Here is a 23,939-nt window from a genome sequence, read left to right on the forward strand (position 1 = left end):
AGTATATCCAATCAAGTGCTGTCCATGAGGACCAATTCCTGTGAGCTCCACTAAGGAAGGGATATTATTCATAATGTACAGTTTGTGGAAAATTAACTAGTTCTACAAATTGCAAATTAGATATTGTCTTTATTACATAACTGTTCAGAAGTAAAATCTGAGATCTTTTTGCAAAGCCTAGATAAACTTAGCTTTCCAGCGACACTTATCTTAGCCAAAGTCAGCAAGTGGTGGCAGCCAAGCTATATATAGAACCATAGGACTGGAAGGAACTTCCAGAGGTCATCTAAACCAGTCCCCTGCATTCATAGCATTAAGTATTATCTAGACCATCCCTGACAGGTGTGTGTCTAATTTGCTCTTAAAAGTCTCCAATGATTCCTAGGCAATTTATTCCAGTGCTTAAGTATCCTGACAGTTAGAAATCAAGATATCTACCAATATCCTAAATCCTTTTAAATCGGGTTTCAGATAGTTTTTGACACACAGCACAAACTAGTACTGACCTGCTTACAGGACATAACTGGGATAGATGTTATAGCATTATCATAACTGAAATCATTTCTCTCCAAAAGGAACATAAGAGCATAAGTACGGCCATACTGGGTTAGACCAAAGGTCCATCCAGTCCAGTATCCTGTCCACCGACAGTGGCCAATGCCAGGTGCCCCAGAGGAAGTGAACCTAACAGGTAATGATCAAGGAGCATTAATGTAGTGCTGGGCAACTACTCCTCTTCCCCAAAAGACCTCACCTGCACAATCCCATCAATATCTACCATATCACTGTTTGGAGATGTAGTGAGATGTCAACAATATGACAAACATATTTAGCTGCATTATTTTTCACAGGTATAACTAACACCATCACAGGGATGCCACAATGCCTTCCATGAATCATCATCTGGATAAAAGGGCTAACACTAAATCCATGCATAACTGAAGAGATGTTTGTAGGAAGAGGGAAACATTCTGAAGAACTAGTCAAGACACTGACTTCACTCTCAAAAGGTGTCTTCCTCCACTAAAAGCAGTATGCAGCCTTGGAGTCTTAGTAACAGGCCTCAATAACCAGGTAGCATCAGTGGCAAAGAGTAACTTCTTTCATCTCCAACTTGCTAGGAAGCATAATTTCCTCCTGGCCAGAGCAATCCATACAGAAGCACTGCAAAGGCTCTAGCTTGTGCAGAGTGCATCTGCCTGCCTCTTCAATAGGTCAGACCACCATGAGTATTTCACTTGTGTTCCATTCCCTTCAGTAGTTCTTAGCCCATGGCTTCTCCTTCAAAGATGTCAATGGGGTCCAAAACAAGCTATCACAACTATCATGAATTGTCAAAACAGCTCTCTCAAATAAGCACAATGAAGCTTACAAAGGACAAAGGACATGAGTAGATCCCCAGGGGGATACAAAATTTGTATCTGCATCTGATCCGCAAAAATGGTCTGCAGATAGACTGATTTACGGATGTGGCTTTCTGAGAGGTGGTAGCTAGGTTGACGAAAAATTCTTCAGTTGACCTAGCTGCAGCTATACTGGGGGTTGGATTGATCTAACTATGGTGCTAAGGGCACAAAACTTTTTCATAGCTCTAAGCAATGTAGCAAAGTCAATCTAATTTTTAAGCATAGACTACAAACTGTAATTTAGGAATTAAGAAAGTTTTAAGTCCTTAGAGTTGAAAGTTACATCAGTTTGCATTTGGAAAATTAACATCAATTTAGTTTGAAACAGCTGAGACCTGTCCCTAGTCATCTCAATGTGGGTGTTAACTATTAAACCCAATGAATGACTTTAAGGGACAGTCTCAAACAAGGTGCACAACTGTGTATCTAGTTTGCATTCAACCAGTACAACAGTGTGAGTAAACGGAGTAATTGCACAGGTGGAGATGGGGGGAGGCATTGCCCCCCCACCCCCACTGGATATGTTGCAGAAGCGACGCATTGGGAGGGGGACGTCCAGATTTCTCCCTTAGCCCTGCTTCCTCCCTGTGGAGGAATGCAAGACAGGGCTAGTAGTGACACCAGGAGCTCTGTACCCTGCTGGGCAGTTTCCCCAACATGGTCTGCATAAGGGGAGGGCAGGAGAGCTGCTCCTGTTGATTCACTGCACAACCCATGTGGGGAAACTGACTGGCAGGCACAGAGTACCTTCAGTTTCTGCTCTCCCCCACCCAGGCACAGAGCAACATTCGGGGGGTTGGGAAAACAGTGACACCAGCCAGGTGTTTTCTGTGTGAGGCGAGGACAGGAGAGCAGAGACCAAAGAGAGACCAGCAGCTGAGCTGCTTCCCAAGCATCTGTGCAGTGTACAACCCAGGTGAGTTAATCCTGGGGGAATTGAAATTCAACCTGGCTCAGCTGCTAAGGGGGTGGGGGAAATGGGACTTCCTCTTCCCCTACAGCAGCTGGGGCCAACCCACAGGAAACTCCCTGGCTGGAGGAAACACACACACACACACACCCTGCACCCCGCTTCCTGCCCCCATCACTCCTCAGCCTCAGGGGGGGAGGGGGTCACTGTAGGGCATCTGCCCAACCCACCTGCATCCAGACCCCCCCCCCCACACACACACACACACACACAGAGCCCCCTGCACCTGAATCCCCATCCCACGAAGCCTCACCCCCTGCATCTGGACCACCCCAGCAGAGCACCCCCCCCAACCTGGAATCCTCCCCTCCCACACACACAACTCCCCTGCACCTGAATCCCCACCAAGACCCACCTCCTGCATCCAGAACCTCCCTGCACCCGAATCCTCTTGCCAAGCCCCACCCCTGCACCCAGACCCCTCTGCCAAGTCCCCTCACACCTGAATCCCCATCCCGTCCACCCAGAGCCACCCCACCAAGTCCCACCCCCTGCACCCATATCCCCCCACCCCACACCCTGTCCCCCCCCCCCAAATACAGAAGTCAAACTATGCCTATGAGTAATTGTATGCATTTGTCACAAACAAAAACTAGGTAGAATAGTGGTCCTGAAAATGTGGAATTCCCCAAACAACTTTGCTAAGTTTAACTTTAACAATTATTCAGGAAGATCCTGAAGTATAGCAGTAATTTTCTTCTGGAGAAGAAATGTTTATTGGAAAGGATCCATTGAAAATGGGGACTTACAGAAGGGTGAGAGTTATGTTCAGATAGGTGTGAATCAGGAAAACATTAAGATTGTTTTGAGGTTAAAAGAAAATGAAAGACCTAGTAGCATGTGTTTGGTCCAGAGGAGGGCCTAGTTAGGTTATACAGGAGACCGGATACTAACTTTAAAATTCAAACCTTGCAGAGAAAGTGTCTTTGGTTACTCTCAACACTCTGGGGACATGTGACCGCATACTGACCTGACAGAAAGGTTGCTTTGAACTGCATGAGAAAGGATTTTACTATGAAAAGTAATCAGACTTTATTTTGGCATTCTATAATGGATTACAAGATCTGGGCAGGGACTGTCTTCATTGTCTCTTGTACAACACACAATAATATGCTGTCTGTGTTTAGTAGTCTAGACATGTTTGCTTCTGTTATGATTTTCTTCACGATCAATAGGCTATTCTTTAGTTTAAGGCAACTTGAATTTCATTCATAGAACTTTTGGGCTGAACCCGGAAAAAGCAAAAGGGAAATGGACAATGATGTCATGTCATAAGCACAGAAAAAACATGCAGTTTTCCTCTCTGAAACAGGATCACAGCTATCCTGGAGAGGGTGTTTGTGTGCCCATGTAGAGATAAACAACCTATGAGATATCAGGCACAGTTCCAGATTCTTCATATATTCAGAATGAGGAATTACATGTGAAGGAAGGAAGGAAGGAAGGAAGGAAGGAAGGAAGGAAAGATGGAAGCAGTAAAAAACAGACCGAAAAACCCTTACATAATATCAGCATCTCCAAAATACAAAAGTCCTAAGAACAAATAGAGGATCAAGTGAAGTCATCCAAGACAGGGCAATTGAGTTTGGACAGAGTGAGGAGTGGGAAAAAGGGAAGTCTCAGCACATCTAAAGACAGATTTTATATTTCATGAAGTTTTAGGAGCTTCTCACTCAAGAGAAGTGGACAAAGATAATTGATCTAACATATGCTTCAGTTGTTGAACAAGAAGGTGGAAACCCAGAAGTCTAACTGGGTCACTTAAGACCCATTAAGCACTCAAGCATGTGACTGCTTTGAACATGTACCTTAGATGAAAAAAAAAAAAGGGCTGTCAAAACTCCCACAATTTCTTATTTGTACATGGCAGTGGATATTCTAGACTGCAAAAGCTATGAAAATGAGTTGTGTTAGGAGTGAATGAGCATTCATCTGTAATTAATGCTATAGTACATGCAAGATCATTAAAGCAATGTAAAGTGTACAACACTTAAATACCTATCTCATAGAACTGGAAGGGACCCAGAAGGGTCATCAAGTCCAACCCCCTGCCTTCACTAGCAGGACCAAGTACTGATTTTGCCCCAGACTCCCTAAGTGGCTCCCTCAAGAAGTGAACTCACAACCCTGGGTTTAGCAGGCCAATGCTTAAATCATTGAGCTATCTCTCTTGTCTGTTCCATCTTTTTAGCCTTTCCTCTTTTCCTGCATCGTTATTTAGCTCTTCTTGCTTCTTTAACTCTTCTCTCCAGCCACACTAACCTAGTTTTTAACGGTTTCCTCTTTTTCTAACCCTAACTCATTCTCAACCTCCTGCAACAACCTCCATGCCAATACACATTAGAGGAAGGGATAGCTCAGTGGTTTAAGCATTGGCCTGCTAAACCCAAGGTTGTGAGTTCAACCCTTGAGGGGGCCACTTAAGGAATCTGGGGCAAAAATCAGTACTTGGTCCTGCTAGTGAAGGCAGGAGGCTGGACTTGACCTTTCAAGGTCCCTTCCAGCTCTATGAGATAGGTATATCTCCACATATAGTAAGTGCTCCAGCCCATATTTCTTTCCCTCATCCTATCCTGTCAGAGCAGTGACAGATGACTTTTGAGATATCTTACATGAGACATCACTGTAGACAACTGAACATAAAGAAATGTACATTGCATAAGAGGGAGCGCCATAACTGATAAGGATATGGATTTGCTGTGATGGGGCCTGACAAATATATGAAAATCATCTGTACAGCAGAGAGTCCAAAAGTGGACTCAGAATTGTAGAAGCCAGCAGGGCTTTGGAGCAGAGCCCGGAGCAATGGAGCTGGAGGTTTTTGCCTGGAGCTGGAGCAGAGCCACAGCACAGCTCCAAAGCCCTAGAAGCCAAGGTCATAATATCTGGAATACAGCTTTCCTCCTATACTTCAACTTCCATCAATATTCCATGAGGGACACAGACCTTTTCCTATGGATGAGACTAGGATTCCTTTCCCTCCCAATACTGCTCAGCAGGATGGATAAAAATTGATGATTTTTATATCAAAAATAAAATTTGAAATGGACAACTTATATTAAGGCCTAACTGTATTATAATTATTAAAATCATTAAATAAAAAACAAAAATTAGAACGGTACATGTTTGCTGCTAAGTTTTAAAGAAAGTCAAACTACTGAACTGATGGAAGTCACTAGCTAAGCACTTGGAACCAGAGTTTGTTCAAATACTAAAATCAGCATTTATGACGGTACCTCCCATAAGGTTTTATGGGAATATGACATAACTGGAATATGTTTTGTGCTCCCTGTGCCTTGTAACATCTCTCTGTAAAGGTTATGGTCTACTATATCTATTCATCCTATTTGTACACATCTATCATTTTGTACTTGAGGTTAAGAATATTGGCTGTATACTTGCTTGATTTCTAAGTAAGCTTTGTGAGGCATTTGGTCAGCTTCTTTAGGAAGGAATTCGCAAGGTTAAGTACCTGATCAGGAAGCACTTGGGGAACAATGCATCTTGGAATGCTCCAATCCACATAAAAAGTCTTCCTGGAGACATACAAGATATGTGGACAATGGCTTCTGCCTGTAAAGACTGAGAGTCATGCATGGACATGTGACTTGCCCAGGTGACTCCAGAACTCCATCTCGGGGCTGGATTTGCATAGGAGTGAGGAGGGGGGTCTCCACCCACAAGAGAAAGTCTATTTAAACCCAATAGAGACCCCTCCATGGGGTCTTCAGTTGGCTAAAGAAGGAGCCTCTCCATCCCCCAGGATACTTGAAGGAAACTGGAACAAAGGACAGTAATTACAGTGGGTGTGAGTGATTGCTGGACCCAGGCTAAAAGGAGATTAGTCTGTAAAAGGGAGCATTCCGGAACTGGTGAGGATCTCATCTGCATTCAGTTTGATTAGACACAGATTTGTGTATTTTATTTTATTTTGCTTGGTGACTTACTTTGTTCTGTCTGTTACTAGTTGGAACCACTTAAATCCTACTTTCTGTATTTAATAAAATCACTTTTTACTTAGTAATTAACTCAGAGTATGTATTAATACCCGGGGGAGCAAACAACTGTGCATCTCTCTTTATCAGTGTTATAGAGGGCGAACAATTTATGAGTTTACCCTGCATAAGCTTTATACAGGGTAAAACGGATTTATTTGGGTTTAGACCCCATTGGGAGTTGGGCATCTGAGTGCTAAAGACAAGCACACTTCTGTGAGCTGTTTTCAGGTAAACCTGCAGCTTTGGGGCAAGTAATTCAGACTCTGGGTCTGTGCTGGAGAAGATGGGAGTGTCTGGCTCAGCAAGACAGGGTGCTGGAGTCCTGAGCTGGCAGGGAAAATAGGAGCAGAGGTAGTCTTGGCACATTAGGTGGCAGCTCCCAGGGGGTTTCTGTGATCCAACCCATCACACCAGAGTTTGTTCGCATACTAAAATCAGCATTTCATAGCCATAGCCTCTTCCACAGGTGCAGAGAGAATATTTTCTTCCTTTCAATTTATTCAATTACTTCACTTCAGTGACTAGTTCATTCAAAGTTAAGGAACCGACTGGGAGTTAAAAAAAGCAGGAAAGCTTGTTTATACTTCCAATCTATGAATAAAAACTAGATGTGAGAGGATGAGATTTACTAGTTCTAAAATCTTGAAGGACATGGTGACCAAAAATAGTGAATTCAATTCATTACACTATAGACAATGCTTTCTTTGTTTAACAAAATCAGTTCTAAATCCAAATAACGTTTGGGTAAATTTTGCTAATTTTTTCCTAATATATCCAGTATGCTTAAGGTAATTTAATTTAAAAAAATGAAAATGCTGTTTGTGAATTTTAAAGTGAACCTACATTTCCATCCAACTAGATAGAGCTTGACACAAATTACAAGTACAAAAAAGTAAACAAGAAATGCATCATTCACCATTTCCTACTATAAAAATGTAAAAATAAGAAATCTGAATAAACTTAAGCTAAGTAATTGCTTCAGTAAATGTGTATAGATATAGCATGTCCTCCTGGTTCAAAAAAAGTAAAACCAAATTTAGTGTAAAGGGTATATTTAGTTGCAAGCAACATATTTTAACAGCTGCCAAATAATGAAAAAAATCAACCTCTCTTTAGAAAAATAACTAAAGTACAAATGCAAAACATGATTAAAACGGATTTAAATCAATCCACCCTATTGCAGAGGAACATTCATGGCTCCCAGTTAGATTAGGGATGACACTTGTCCAAAGTCACCAATGTCCTTGATGCTGTTATAAAGTACAAATTTCACAAAGAAAGGACTAATCTAAAAGACAGGATTTATTGGGTGGCCTAGAGAAAAGGGCTAACTTGCAGTTTTTCCATTTATTACAATCTAAGTGTCCCAAAAGTGAGTGAGGTTTTTAGGAGTGATATGAGAGAGGATGGAGTCTTGGCAAAAATCAGATTTAGAGGACATTTTATGCATAAGGGATAACATGGTAAAAGCATGTTGACTTGTGATGAGAAGCAATTTAAACTAATTTTAAAGATTAATACCTTTGGCTTTGAACTGACAGTGGGTTTGTAACTGAAGTTCCACTTTAAGAAAAATAGGATTTGGGTTGTTAGCCAGTAGTGATTTAATATCTCAAACACCTGAAACAATGAGAGAAAAATGGATGTACAGTAGAACCTCAGAGTTACAAACACCTCAGGAATGGAGGTCATTCGTAACTCTGAAATTATAACTCTAAAGAAAACGTTATGGTTGTCCTTTCAAAAGTTTACAACTGAACATTGACTTAATATAGCTTTGAAACTTTAATATGCAGAAGAAAAATGCTGCTTTAAACCATCTTAATTTAAATTAAAAACACAGAAACAGTTTCCTTACCATGTCAAAACTTTTTTTTTTTAAATAAACTTTCCCTTTATTTTTTAGTAGTTTACGTTTAACACTGTACTGTATTTGCTTTTTGGGGTGGGGGGGAGAGATGTGAAATATATAACTGCAGGAAAAAAGCTTCAAATGAATCTACACTTACAGTAAGAACATAAACATAAGAACGGCCATACTGGGTCAGATCAGTGGTCCATCTAGAGCAGTATCCTGTCTTCTGACAGTGGCCAATCCCAGAAGCTTCAGAGGGAATGAATAGAACAGACAATCATCTAGAGATCCATCCCTCATTGCCCATTCCCAGCTTCTGGAAAACACAGGCTAGGAATGCTCAGAGCATAGAGTTGTATCCCTGACCATTCTGGCCAATAGTCATTGATGGACCAATCCTTCATTAACTTATCTAGTTCTTTTTTTAACCCTGTTATAGTTTTGGCCTTCACAAAAATCACCTGCCAACAATTTACACAGGTTGACTGTGTGTTTGTGAAGCAGTATATCCCTGTGTTTGTTCCCTGCTGCTTATTAATTTCATTGAGTCATCCATGGTCCTTGCATTATATGAAGGAGTAAATAAACACTTCTTTATTCACTTTCTCCACGATTCTATAGAATATCATAACCCCTCTTAGTTGTCTCTCTTCCAAGCTGAAAAGTCTAAGGCTTTTTAATCACTCTTCACACAGAAGCTGTTCCATACTCCTAATCATTTTATTGCCTCTGTTTCTTTTTCAATTCTAATTTTTTTTTTTTTTTTTTTTTTTTTTTTTTAAAGATGGGGTGACCAGAACTGTATGCAGTATTCAAGGTGTGGGCATACCATGGATTTATATAGAGGCAATCTGATATTTTTGGTCTTATCATCTATCCCTTACCTAATGGGTCCTAACATTGTTTGCTTTTTTGACTGACATTGCACGCTGAGTGATGTTTTCAGAGAACTATTCACAATGGCTCCAAGATCTCTTTCTTGAGTGGTAACAGCTAAATTAGATTCCATCATTTTGTATATATAGTTTGGGTTATGTTTTCCAATGCAGATTACATTGCATTTATCAATATTGAATTTCATCCGCCATTTTGTTGCCCAGTAACCCGGTTTTGGGAGCTCCATTTGTAAGTCTTCACAGCCTGCTTTGTACATAATTATCTTGAGTAATTTTGTATCATCCAAAAATTTTGCCACCTGTTTACCCCTTTTTCCAGATCATTTATGAATATGTTGAATGGCACTGGTCCCAGTACAGATCCCTGGGGGACACCACTACTTTCCTTTCTCCATTCTGAAAGCCACTTATTCCTATGCTTTGTTTTCTGTCTTTTAATCAGTTACCGATCCATGAGAGGACCTTCCCTCTTACCGCATGACTGCTTGCTTTGCTTAAGTGCCTTTTGTGAGGGATCTTCTCAAAGACTTTTTGAAAGGCTAAGTACACTATATCCACTGGATTACCCTTGTCCACATGTTTGTTGACACCCCCTCCTCCCAAGAATTCTAATAGATTGGTAAGGCATGATTTCCCTTTACAAAAGCCATGTTAACTCTTCTTCTTCAAATCATGTTCATCTGTGTGTCTGATAATTCTGTTCTTTATTATAGTTTCAATAGACAAATATACCTATTCTAGGATCGGAGGTGTCAAGACATTGAATTTTGCACACTTCTATTCATCCATGCTTCCGGAGAGTTTTCCGTCCCAAACAGAATTGGCTGTGTGTCATCAAGGACCAGATCTTAGATTGTTGACATTAACTGACAATTGATCAACCTTTGCTCCCACCTAGCAAAGGATGACTGGGCTATATTTAGTCAGACTCAAAGCTCAGCTTTTCCAGAGATTCTGGGAATAGCAGTAGTTCTCATCTATTTTAACAAATGGCAACAGGAATAAAATCTGACCATGAAAATCCTCAGTTGAAGGGTAACATGAACAAGATTTTATTTTCCCTTTTGTTTTAATATTCCAAACTACTAAGAGAACCCTAAATGACAGTTTAAACTTAAAATAAACTGAATAAAATGTGAAGTTAAAAACTGTCAGTGGTCACCAGATATTAACCAAGATTAGACCATTTGTGGGGCCAAACAAGCTGGGAGCCTGGTCAAAGTCAGCTTTGTACCATCACTGTGGCTGCTGCATTCTTCATAACATCAAGGCTGCTCTAATCAATACAAAGCAGCGCACAGTCGTAAGCAGCCATTCTGGCAGCCAGAAAGAGAGGACATACGTTTCCTAATCATTTCCCTTTCCTCTGGTTGGAAGCTACAAGAACGGTGGTTGTCAGGCAGCACAACAACTGTACGACACCAAAGGATTATCTTTATGAAAGGAGAACTCCCAGCTGGCCAAATCCACCTGGTTCCCAGAATCTTTACACTAGTGGAGTGATACAAAGAAATTGGAATGAATGATCTGGCTTTGTTTATAGCAACTTCTGTAACTTCCTTCACCGCCCATTTTTCCTCACTTTAGCTATTTTCATCAAATGTCCTTCAGTGTTGAAAACTGTGTCATAATGCCTCATCGTGCAAGTGAAACTCTTACCTGCACCTCAATCAAATCCTCAGGGGAGACACCTTCTCTTCTTGTATATTTGAAAAAGCACCTAGCAGACCCTGAACACTACCACAGACAAATAATTCCTAGAACAACATATTCAGGTCATGAAGTCTAACTCCATGTATGGATTTAGTCTAGATCAGTGTTTCTCAACGACCGGTCCCTGAAATCTCCCTGACACAGTTTAGGAAGGCAGCAAGCTAGTCCCTGGTATCAAAAAGATTGAGAAACACTGATTTACATGATCCAGGAAGTATATTAATCATTCATATAGGTCTTCAACAGGAAAGACAATAATGAAGTATCTATTTTACAGACAGACAGTGTCAAACAAATTGTAGTAGGTCTTTAGGACTGAACAATAGTCACCTAACAAGTAGCTTACAAATGAAGTGATTGAGCTGCTAGAAGAAACAGGTAATTTGGTAAAGTCAACCAGACACTGTGTCTCTTAAAATACCAGAGGAATTAGACTACTCTGTTTTACTTCCAAATCCATCAGATTATCTGACAAAATACACGTAGCACTGTAAAACAGATCAAGATATTATATGTTGAGATTAGCGAGGCTTCTTTAAAAAAAATGCATATCTTCCTATCACTTTGAGTTGACAAGACAGTGGATAAAAATAAATTATTTGTCCTTTGAAGAGACTACTAAGAAAACTAGGTATCGAAAAAAAAAAAGCCAAAATTCTGTCATGATTTAGACATTGATTAAGGAGACAAAACTAAAAGCAAGGGAGGCTAATTTTTAATATAATAAAGTGGTTGAATAGTGGTATACCCAAGGGTCTGTGCTAGGACCAATGAGGATATATTTGTTAATTATCTGGAAGACAAATAAACAGTGAGGTGACAAAATATGCTATTGACGACACTATTTAGGTTAATCAAATTCAAATTGATTTAAAGCTGGGCAATTGGGCAAAACAGTAACAGATTACCCTTCATCTATCTACACTAAATTTAAAGTACATTGGAAGAAACAATTTGAAGCATTTGCACATATACAATTTCTAAAGTAACTAACTGCTCAGGAGAAAAACCCAGGCCTCACTGTGTTCAGCTCAAAGAAAAAGTTTGTTCGATACAGAGCAGCAATTAAAAGCAAAAGAAAATACTAGAATGTATAATAAGAATGGAATAGAAAATGGAAATATGCCATTTTACAAGTTGATTGTATACGTTCATCTTGAGCTTGACATTTGGTTTATATTACCTGATCAATTACACCACAGAAAAGTTTAAAAATTTAGCTTAAAAAGAGTTTGAATTAACACACTAAAGTATCAGACACTGAAGGCTAAACACATTTTGTTGGTCAGGTTATCTTATCTAGCAGCATTAATTTTCGTAAAATGCTTCCCCTTGTTCTGAAAGTAGAACTTATCTTTACGGAACCAGAATTGTACATTCTCCAATACTAGTTGTAAGTATTTGGTCAACTATGACAGTGGATTTTTAGTTTATATGAGCTATAATTTAGGTCTTCAGAACTCTAAAACAAAGTTTGAAATAGAAATTGTTAAACATACAATTAGTACTGGAGTTGAATGAAACTGAAAAACAAGAATAACCAGTACAGTGTTGGCCTCAAGGGCAAGTTCAAGTATCTATCAACTGTAATTTCTTTTGCAGTTTGGCTTGCACAAGTAGACCAGTATCATTATCCTCTCCAAACGGTCTAGTGGACAAACTAGTCGCCTGTCTTGTTCAGGTTACAAAAGACATGCTGATGTTACAGTACCTAACTGTAGATGTTACAGTATCTAACAACTACTTGAGTGTGCGAGTTGCATGCTGATGCCCCTTTACACTCTGGTTTTGGGAGACAGGAGTGCAGCTCTGACTGTTCTCACATCTGTTTGCAGATGTGGGAGTGCAGTAGTTTGGGCAAAGTTCAGATTGGTCCTGAGACCCTGTGCCTGTGTGTCGGCCAACTCTGGTATGGCTAAGCTGCCTGTCACAATACAGATAAAGGCACATCTCACAGTATCCGATTCCACTTGGCACAGCTCCACCACCACCAAGCACCTCACTGCCCCAAGACTCAGCACCAAAAGCTCCGCGGCGCCTGAGCCCATCACCGGTAGGTCTACTCTGCAGCCGGGAGCGAGCCTCCTGGCCCGGCTAACACGCTAAAAGTAGCAACGTGATCGGTGCCGCCGCCCTCCGACTCCCAAGCCCAACGGCCCTCCTGGGCCTGGGACACCGAAGCAGCAACAGCCACATGCTATTTTTAGCAAGCTAGCTCGAGCCCAGCTGAGCCCTCCCGCAGATAGCCAGCCAGCCCCCAGCCCCACCTTCCCTCCAACGCTCCCGGTCCCCACGTGCAGCCCCCCCGCCCAGCTCCCGGGCCTCTACTCCGCCCCAGCTCGCCCGCGCCTGGCCCCCGCCCAGCCAGTGCCCTGCGCCACACCCGACTCCCCCACCCCCCAAACCCCCATTCTCTCCCAGCCTGCCCGCCCCCCTCACCTCCGGGCTGACGTAGGACACGAAGGAAGGCTTGGCGGGCTTGGCCCCGCTGCCGCCGGCCCCTTTCCCCAACATGGCTCCGGGCGCTTCCCGCCCGCCCCAGCTCCCAGCGGCGGTGCCAGCCAGCGGGCACGACGGCGGCGGCGGCACCAGCTCCTCCCAAGACTCCTCGTCAGGCTCCTCCGGCTGCAGCGCCGCCCGCCTCCGGGTCACGTAGTTAACCCCTCCCATGGCGGCTCCCGCCCCAGCCCGACATCACCTCTCCCGCCCTCAACGCCGGCCCTTTCTTGGAAACCGCCTCACAGCGTCCCGCTTCACTGTTGGACCCTGCTCGCTGTCAATCAAAGTTAGCCCCGCCTTAACAGCCAGATCCCCTGCTCGGATTGGCTAACATGGGGAGAGGCCGGAGTTCACTACTGGATCCTAGCGCCGGCCTCGTTTGAACAACAAGACGGACATAGCTTCAGCCGACAAATCAGTGGAGCTTCCTTGAGCGCTCCGCTGATTGGCCGATGGAGTTGCCTGCTCTGGGCTAGTCGCGCCGCTCCTGAGGTGGAGTTGGGCGTCGCTCCTGGAAGTGGTCGGTCTGTGTGTTGCTGTGACTAATGGTTATTGTTCAGTTTGTACCCCACTAACCCTTCTTCTCCAATGAGGAGAGTTTCCGCAGCCTCCCCCACTCGCAAGAGACGTGCCAGTGCCAGGCTCGGGCCAGTGCAGGTTTGGCGGGTTTGTTTGTAACATGAAATAAAACACCCAAAATGCAAATCTGCTCTAGCATGGAGGGCAGAGAGTGTTAACCACGGTTGTCTACACTACCAGAATAGACCGGCAGCGCGGGGCTCGGGCTGCGGGGATATAAACTTGTAGCATGTTCGGGATTCTGCAGCTCCAGCGCAAGCGCTAATGTTCACACTGCAATTTTATAGCCCCACAGGCTGTCAGCTGACCCAGGTCAGCCACAGGTCTTTTACTGCAGTGTGTAGACATGAGAGCAGCAAGCCCACAAGAGCTGAGCTCTTCCAGCACTTCGCTAAGCAGCAAGCCAATTCTTTAACAAATGCCAATTCTGTCATTTAGAATAATCCTTCCTGCATCAGTCGTCTCAGACCTCGCTTAGGGCACAAATTAGGCTCTGCCATCCCTGTCGATCCTAGGCTGCATTTTGCATGTCCTCTGTTAGCAAATCCCATAAGGTTTCCCACCTTTTCCCTCTCCAAGTATTGTTTGATGGAAGGATTCTTTCAGTCAGCTCCTTTTTCGTGTTCCTACCATTGCACCTGGCAGATGCTCTGGCTTCATTCTTAACACGTCCCAGATATTTTCATCTTCTTTTCTAGATAACTTTGGAGCGAGGTTAACTCTCTGACAAAATTTGTTGGTCGAACTTGCAAGGCTTATCAACTCAATGGTGTTTCTCTGTATGTATATATGTTCCATGGTAACCTTTGAACTCTGCATCTGATCATTTCCAACATTTCAGGGAATGTTCTAGGCATCAGTGAACAGGACCCTATTGGTTTTGGGGACAATTGGAATATCCTAAGTGGAAACACACGGGACACATGGACTCACAGTCATCTGTTCATCACACTCATCTCATTAACATCTTGCAGCATAACAATAACTCTGCTCATCCTCCCAATAGAGTTTAACATGTTAACGCCCTGAATGACAGAAGAGAAATAATTGCTTTCTGTGCTGAAGTCACAAGTCAGATAAGGGAGAAGAGACAGAAGACTTCATTCCTTCCTTCCTCCTTCCTAAGGTTCTGCCTCCTCAGAGCCTGTTCCAGTCAGGAAAGAGAGGGCATCATCTGTCCATCTCTTCCTTCCAATCTAGGGGAAAGGAAGATACATAGGTAGGGCTACCATATGTCTGGATTTCGCCGGACATGTCCAGCTTTTCGGTCTATAAATAGCCATCTGGGGGGGATTTTTAAAAATCTAAAAATGTCCGGGATTTCCCCCCTGTCGGCTATTTATAGATAGAAAAGCAGCGGCCAAGCGCTGCTGGGCACCCAAAGCCCCTTCCCGGCTCCCCCCATCCCCTGCAGCCTTACCATGCTGTCCGGCCCGCAGCTGTCTTCCCCCTCCTCCCCTCCCCTGAACGCTCCGCCCCCTGCTCCTCCCCCTCCCCTGCTTCCCGCGAATCAGACCTTCGCGGGAAGTCTGAAAAGAAGCAGGGGCAAGCTGGAGGCAGCAGCAGGTAAGCTGGGGCGGGGGGTGGGGCGCGAGGAGGAGAGCTCCGGGGAGGCGCAGCCTTGGCCGAGCGGCTCCCTCCGGCCCGGGCCGAGCAGCGCCCGGCTGCCCCAGCGGCTCTGGCCCAGCACCCCCAGCCCAGACCCGGCCCGACTCGGGCCCCAGCAGCGCCGGCCCGGCTCAGGCCCCAGCACCCCCAGCCCGGACCCGGCCCGGCTCGGGCCCCAGCACCCCCAGCCCGGACCCGGCCCAGCTCGGGCCCCAGCACCCCCAGCCCGGACCCGGCCCGGCTCGGGCCCCAGCAGCGCCGGCCGAGCACCTCCAGCCTGGCCCCAAGCCCCGCAACCCCGGCCGGAGCGCAGCCCAATTCCTGGGCTCTTTAAAGCCGGCCCTGGTCAGGGGACAGGGAGGGGAGGTTGGATGGGTCGGGAGTTTGGGGGGGGCTGTCAGGGGGGCAAGGGTGTGGAGAGGGGTTGGGACAGTCAGGGACAGGGAGCGGGGGGGTTAGATGGGTCTGGGGTTCTGGGGGGGCTGTCAGGGGGCAGGGGTGTGGAGAGGGGTCGAGGCAGGCAGGTAGCAGAGGGGGTTGGATGGGTCAGGAGTTCTGGGGGTCCTGTCGGGGGCGGGGAGCAGTTGGATAGGGCATGGGAGTCCCCAGGGGTCTGTCTGGGGGTGGGGGTGTGAATATGGGGTGTGGATAAGGGTCGGGCCAGTCAGGAGACAGGTAGGGTCGTAGGGCGTTCTCAGGAGGGGGCAGTCAGGGGACAAGAAGCAGGGGGGGGTTGGGGATTCTGAGGGGGGCAATCAGGGGGTGGGAAGTGGGAGGGAGTGGATAGGGGAGGGGCAGGGGCGGGGCTCCTCCCCCCCCCCCCAGGTCCTCTTTTTTGCTTGTGGAAATATGGTAACCCTAACATAGGGGTCAGAGGAAAGACACATAGAGCCCCTGGCATGATACAGAGAATGGGGACTGTGATGTGGGGTTGTGGGGAATGAAGGAGAGCAAAGCCCCTGACATAGTGGAGAGGATGGGGGATCTGCTGCAGAGGAAAGGAGCTATGACGGGCTGGACTAGGCCCTGAGGCCCCCTGTTGGAGGCCTTCTGACCAGGGCCGCCGAGAGCGGGTTCGGGCCCCTTTGAAAAAAAATTTCGGGCCCCCCAGCAAGGGCGGACCAGCTAAACAGAGCCGACGATAGGGGGGTGAAGCCGGGCCCGGAATTTTTTTGGGCCCCCCAGCAAGGGCGGACTGGCTAAACAGGGCCGACGAGATGGGGGGGAAGCCGGGCCTCGGGCCCCCCTTCCAGACCGCCGGGGCCCCAGTAATTTGTACCGGCTTCCCCCGCTCTCGTCGGCCCTGCTCCTGACCCTCCTACATGCTATCCCAGAAAAGGGCAGCGGAGAGGGTTCTCTAAGCTGCCTAGAGAAGCGGCGTGGGATGCAGTCAGTCAGGGCGCAGCAGGTTCATATAAAAGAATTGTCAGGGCTAGAAGGAGTTCAGTCTGCTGGCAGGAATTGGGGAAGTAAGAGGTGTTTCTGACTGACAGCAGGGGCTGAAAGGGCTGGACAGATCAGTTACTGGTAGGGACCAGGGGAGTGAAGAAAGAGCTTCTGATTGGCTGCTGGGATTCAATTAAGACAGACTATGGGGAAATGGCCCAAGGAAACATAGAGCAGCAATTAGTAAAGGGATGCAGCAGGAGACTGCTATACTTAAAGGGTCCCTGGGTTGGAATCCGGAGCACTGGGTGCGACTTGGTCTCCCCCTCACCCGCCACTGGGGAGAAGTGGCTACACCCTAAGTCAGGGAATTACAACTGTGGTACTCCAGGGAAGTGGGTTGCACTGGGACTGACTCAGCGGGAAGCTGTGGTCAGCAAAATGAGTCCAAGAGGGGTGGCTCAACAGGAAGGCTGTGGTCATTGAGGACTCAAGTCCCCAAGGAAGAAGCCCTCGGGGCGCTGCTCAATTCCAGAGTAGGAACCTTGCAACCTAGTCGAACCAAGCAAGAGTCCTGTGATGGGTCCTGTTGGATTGGTTAAAGACCGAGCCCAGGGAGGGCTGCAGAAAAGGACACACCAACCAAGGATACGGTGGCGGGCCCTGATGGACTGTCTTAGAAGACTGAGCCCAGAAAGGGCTGCAGGACATTGGGGACATTTTGGACTGTGTACCCCAAAAGGGGTTTGTTTGTTTTGCACGTGAACAGAGTGTGACTTGGCTGGAGGGCTGAGTCACCAAAGACCTGCCTGACACACACAGTGGCAGACGGGGGGGGGGCACTGTGAGCAGAGAAAAAATTGGAGGCATGCAGACACTCGACCGGGGGCACTCACATGAGGTGACTGCACTCTCTTACAGGAGCACACAGAACCTCTGGTATGCAACAACTGGGGGACCCTGGTATGGGAGAAAGGGCTTGGTGGATACACAGAAACCTTAGTGGGGGTCACTGAGGAACCCTGATATGGTGGGGTGAATGGGGGCACACAGAACCCCGTGGGGTGGGGGGAGATTGGAGGATTCTGAGAAGTGGGGAAGGAGGAGACACAGAGCCCCTGGCATAGGGAAAGGGGTGGCAACCAGAGTTGCTGGTATGGAGGAAAGAAGGGGGAAACGGGAGGGGTCACAGAACCCCTGCCAGTGGGGAGAATGCAGGGAGTCCCTGAAATAGATGGAAATGGGAGAGTGGTACACAAGGAGCTTGTGGGGGCATTGGAAGGATGCATGAAGCCCCTGGTGTTGCAAGCCAAAGCCTGCAGAAGCTATAAAGTGTGCATCCCCCAATTATAAATTAATTCTATTTAATGCCTAGAATTTTCCTGACAATTTTCAAAGATGGTTAGCCATCTGTCTATACCCTCAGTGGATTTCCAGTTTTCACATCCATATGTTAAGGTCTATCTCTTGGGTTGTATAGCTGGGATATAGGCCCCTAACTAGGACAGGTGAGAAAGATCTATGTGTTTTGGTGTAGGCCTTGTGACTAAGATTCTTGGGTCTTTGACATGCCAGATGTTTGAAGTCTTTGAGTAGTTAATCTTTCCCTGTTAGCAAGGAGGTAGTGCTGGACAGTAGGTCTTAGTATTTGTCATTTGCAAGGCAAACTTCTGAGCAGCCAAACAACGGAATTTCAAAGGGGAATGTGAGAGCCTTGCTTGCCAGGTACAGTTCTATGCTCAGTATTATGATGGCCAGTGGTTGCGATCTGCAATGGATGTGGGATGTTTTCTTTTCACCCTGAAGACAGAATGGACTTCCTGGGTCTGACGTGTAAATTGATGGCTGTGCTAGAAGAAGATTCTTGGTTTGAAAGGGCAAGTACAGACACTATGGGGCATCACAGAGAGGCTGAGGAGTTCTTGGACCAACCAGAGTTGGGAACCATTACCACCTCAGATTTAAGGAAGAAAGGAACTGTCTACCAAGGAAACACAGGACATCTGAGAGGAGGGTTGGCAGTTCTAACCACCAGCTGTAAGAGGACAAGGCAGCACTCTATACAGTTGGAGGCACACAAGGGTGGACAGGCTGTGACTCCTGGTCCTCTTCTCTCTGGTAAGTCCACACACCTAGAAATTTCCAATAGTTACCTGGTCCTCAGCACTGAAACAGCTGATTTAATAGAACAAAGAGGACTTTGGGACCCATCTGTGTGGGACTGCTCAGCTCAACCCTGTCGAAAATCAAGTGTGCTCATAAAGAGATCTCCAGTCCTCCAAGACTATCCTTTTTGGGAATTCTATACTAAGAAAAATTGAAAGAACGTTATGGTGTGCTGCCTTCTCAGAGCCAAGACACAAGATGTGTCACTAAGATTGGACAGGCTTCTGAAGTTCAGAATCCACTGGTAATGGTGCATGTCGGCATTAACAACATTGCTTTGCGGGATACCTCACCAATTGTAGATGACTTCAGGAAACTCAGATTGCAGAAGGACGACATCCAAGTGATCTTGGAGCTCATTCTTGTGTTATGAGCAAAGGAAGACAGAAGGCAGAAGATTCTGGAAGTGAACCACTGGCTAGGTAAGTAGTGTAAGTAGAGTGTGTTTTCATTTTGTGGAACATTGGTCCACCTTCAATGGGGAGAGGAGACTGTACAATTTGGATGGCCTCCATCTCAGTAGAAGGGGAACCAATCTTCTTCGAGACAGGCTGGCTAGACTAGCAACAAAAAAAAGGGTGAAAAGAGGGAACAAATAAGCACTTATTTAGCATAAAATTGAGGTGATGAGAGCAAAATTAATTAAGACACAAAAGGACTTAAAGAGAAGAAATTCTTTAATTGCCTATGTACCAGTGCTAGGAGCCTGGGTAATAAACAAGAGGAATTGGAATTGCTCACTTTCTGAGCATAAGTCTACCCAGTTGGTATTGCTGAACCCTGGTGGGAAGATTTGCATGATTGGAATGTTAAAATCACTGCTTATATCCTATTTAGGAAGGATTGAGTGGGCAAAAAAAAAGGGGAAGGGTTGTGGCACTCTATCTCAAAAATGGCATTACCTGTTTCCAAATCACTAACACCTTGGAAACAGATGATCTTGAATTCTTATCTATTTAGGACATGGATACATAAAGCACAAGATGGGGTAGACGGTGTCGGCTACAGACCACCACATCACACTAGAAAGCAGGATGATCAGCTTCTTAAGCACCTTTCTATAATGTGTAGGAAAAAAAGCTGCATTATCATGGGAGAGTTCAATCTGAGTGACACATGCCACAAGACTTTCTAATTATTATAGATGACAATTAATGTATTCAAGAAACGTTGCATCAAACTTGGAGTGTGTTTGTGGGGGGGGTTTTATATAAGCTTTTCTTGACAGATAAAGAAAAATCAATCACAGAGCTAAAACTTAATGGTAGCTTAGGTACAAGTGATCATGACTTGATCACAAAGCTGAAAACAATTATGAACCAAGTCATTTGGGAGAAAGACTTTCAACATAAAACTGTGTATGATAATTGAGCACTATTTAAGAACATTTTACTAGATGCCAAAAAATCCACAATCCCACAAGTGAGAGAGAAAGTCACACTGGTTAAAAAATAACATGGCTTAGAGAGGAAGTGAAAACAGCTTAGAGGGGAAGTGAAAATAGACAGATAGATATGTAAATAAATGGGGAAAAGGTGAAATAGGTAGAAATGTATATAAATCAGAAGCTAGGAATTATAGAAAATTGATAAGGGAAACCACCAAAGGGCACAAGGAGAAGTCTATAGCCAGCAGAATAAAGGCAATAAGAAATTTTTAAAGTATATTTGGAACAAAGGAATCCTAATAATGGTATGAGTCCATTACTAGATGGAAATAGTAGAATTATCAATAACACAGAAAAGGCAGAAGTGTTCAATAAATATTTTTGTTTATTTGGGGGGAAAAGCCAGATGATGGAGTCATATGATGATTAAATACTTTCCATTTCAACTATTAGAAGGATGTTACTAAACCTAGAGATTTTTAAATCAGCAGATCCATATAACTTGCATCAAAGAGTTTTAAAAGAGATGGCTGAGGACTCTCTGGACAGCTAGTGATGATTTTCAATAAGTCTTGGAGCACTGAGGAAGTTCCAGAGGACTGAAAGAAAGCTAATGTTATGCTAACATTTTAAAAGGGCTAAAAGGACTACCCACGTAATTACAATTACCTACCTTTTCGTAACTGTTGTTCTTCGAGATGTGTTGCTCATGTCCATTCCATTCTAGATGTGCGCGCGCCCATGTGCACAGTTGTTGGAGATTTTTGCCTTAGCAGTATCCGTAGGGTAGGCAGTGGCGACCCCTGGAGTGCCACGTCTATGTACAATATATCAGTATACTTAGCATCAGTATATCAGGCGCCGCCAGCCCTATGCCCTCTCAGTTCCTTCTTGCTGGCAACTCCAACAGAGGGGGAGGAGGGCAGGTAATGGAATGGACATGAGTAACACATCTCGAAGAACAACTGTTATGAAAACGTAGGTGTGATGTTCCCCTCTGGTGTTCTCTGGACCGGTGATCTGCTAGGTCACTCCAATCCTTGACTCTGGGAGCCAGCCTTACCCTGATCTACTGTGAGAACCCCCACTCCTGGGCTGTTCACGCACAACCTCTGGCATGTAAGCTGCTCCCAGCTACTTGCAACCGAATGACACTAGCCAATATCTCTGGTCCCAGACACAACCCTAGGAACCTCCGTCTTGCAGTGTCCAGTTAAGCCTGCTGGACGCTGCAAGCTTATATGAGTTCGTCAATTTAACGAAGAAATTGATATGTACCAGGCTTGTTATCCCAAGGGGAGTCTCTGACACATTTCAAACCAAACGCACTGCTTCAGGTAGAATAAACAAACAGATTTATTGACTATAAAGCTAGATTTTAAGTGATTATAAGTCAAAACATAAGTCAGATTTGGTCAAATGAAATAAAAGCAAAACACATTCTAAGCTGATCTTAACACTTTCAATGTCCGTACAAACTTAGATGCTTCTCACCACAGGCTGGCTGGTTGCTGTTCAGTCAGGCTCTCCCCTTTGATCAGCACTTGAGTCGCTTGATGTGGTGTCTGTAGATGTAGGTGGAAGAGAGAGGAAGAGCATGGCAAACATCTCTTCCTTTTATCATGTCCTTTCCTCCCCTTGGCTTCCCCCCCCCCCACCCCATTCAGAGTCAGGTGAGCATTACTGAGTCTCTCCAAGCAAGGTTGAGCAATTCCCCTGGTGTGGCCTCATGCAGGTGAGTCATTGCATTGTAGCTCCCTTGCTGGACAATGGCAGTTGATGGGTTGTTTGACACACTGCCAGGGTGTTGGTTACTTTCCTTGCTGTTGCCTCTGGGGAGCTAATATCTGGCTGATTCCCCCAACTTACAGCATGTTTTAGTGACAACCATACTACACAATTCTCATAACTTCATATGCATTAATGATATACATATATGGATAGAGAAATGACTTTCAGCAGATCATAACCTTTCCCCTGATACCTTACAAGGCATCCTTTATATGTAAGATCACGATTATATGAAAAAGAGGAATATGGGGGTTACAGCATGCTCCCCCAAGGTATAGAATGTCACAGGAGGTAACCGTTTTTTCTTCTTCAAGTGCTTGCTCATGTCGATTCCATTCTAGGTGACTCTGTTGACACTGTTTATGAGGTGGGCTCGGAGTTCACGGTCTTGCAGCATGCAGCACTGTTCTGCTGAAGCCAGCATCGTCCCGAGCCTGCTGGGTAAGTGCAAAATGGGACATAAAAGTGTGGACAGACGACCAAGTAGCAGCTCTACAGATCTCTTGGATTGGCACCTGAGCCAGGAAGGCCGCTGATGATGCTTGCGCTCTCCTTGAGTGTGCCGTGACTATTGCCAGTGGAGGTACTTTTGCCAGCTCATAGCAGTAGCGGATGCAGGCCGTGATCCAGGACGAAATCCTTTGAGCAGACACTGGGCGACCTTTCATTCTGTGTGCCACTGCAATGAACAGCTGCGTTGACTTGCAAAATGGCTTTGTCCTGTCGATGTAGAAGGCTAGTGCCCTCCTGACGTCCAGGGCGTGCAACCTGCATTCCTCTTCTGATTTATGAGGCTTCGGGAAGAAGACTGGTAAGTATATGTCCTGGCCAGTATGAAACTGGGAAACTACCTTGGGCAAGAACACCGGGTGTGACTGCAGCTGGACCTTATCCTTGTAGAATACTGTATAGGGCAGTTCTGAAGTAAGCACCCTGATCTCAGACACCCTGCAGGCAGATGTTACCACAACCAGGAATGAAGCCTTTCAGGAGAGAAGGAGAAAAGAGCAGGAAGCCAGAGGTTCAAAGGAGGGCCCCATGAGACTCGGCATCATGAGGTTCAAGTCCCAGGGAGGGGCAGGGTCCCGGATGTGAGGGTAGAGATGTTCCAGACCTGAGTGAAGACCGACCTGCCTTGGAACGGAGGGTGGAAAGCTGAAATAGTGGCCAGGTGGACCCTTATCGATGTCAGGAACAAGCTCGGGAGCTTGAAGTGCAGAAGATAATCCAGGATCACCTGCAGCAAGGCCTGCTCGGCACGGATACGTCGTTCCGAAGCCCAACACCTGAACCTTTTCTACTTGGCCAAGTAAGTCACTCTGGTGGAGGGTTTTCTGCTACCCAACAAGACCTGTTGAACCCAGGCTGAGCATTCCCGCTCTTCCACATTCAGCCATGCAGTAGCCATGCTGTCAAGTGCAATGTCACCAGGTTTGGGTGCAGCAGGCTGGCATGGTTCTGGGACAGCAGGTCCGGTCAGAATGGTAGCCACAGTGGGGCACCTACCAAAAGGTCCAGCAGCATGCCAAACCAGTGTTGGCAAGGCCACTCGGGGGCTATCAGGATAACCTTCGCCCTGTCCTGTTTGATCTTCACGAGGACTCTGTGGATCAATGGCACTGGCAGGAAGGAATACATCAGGGCCCCCAACCACGGGAGCAGGAAAGCGTCTGACAGGGAACCCC

General features: G+C 45.6%; 1 protein-coding gene across 2 annotated transcripts in view; it reads right to left on the minus strand.

The window, feature by feature from the left end:
• Positions 1-13,552, minus strand: part of MTMR12 (myotubularin related protein 12) — a 61,123-nt gene extending 47,571 nt beyond the window's left edge. The window contains exon 1 of one of the 2 annotated variants that reach the window (XM_042860211.2): positions 13,278-13,552. In XM_042860211.2, the coding sequence (XP_042716145.1) occupies positions 13,278-13,508 (231 nt within the window). In that variant the 5' untranslated portion in view covers positions 13,509-13,552. The remainder of the gene's footprint in view (positions 1-13,277) is intronic. The other variant, XM_005303842.5, reaches the window with a different exon arrangement.
• Positions 13,553-23,939: the final 10,387 nt, after the last annotated feature.

This window comes from Chrysemys picta, chromosome 6 (assembly GCF_011386835.1).
Source record: "Chrysemys picta bellii isolate R12L10 chromosome 6, ASM1138683v2, whole genome shotgun sequence".
NCBI lineage: Eukaryota > Metazoa > Chordata > Testudines > Emydidae > Chrysemys > Chrysemys picta.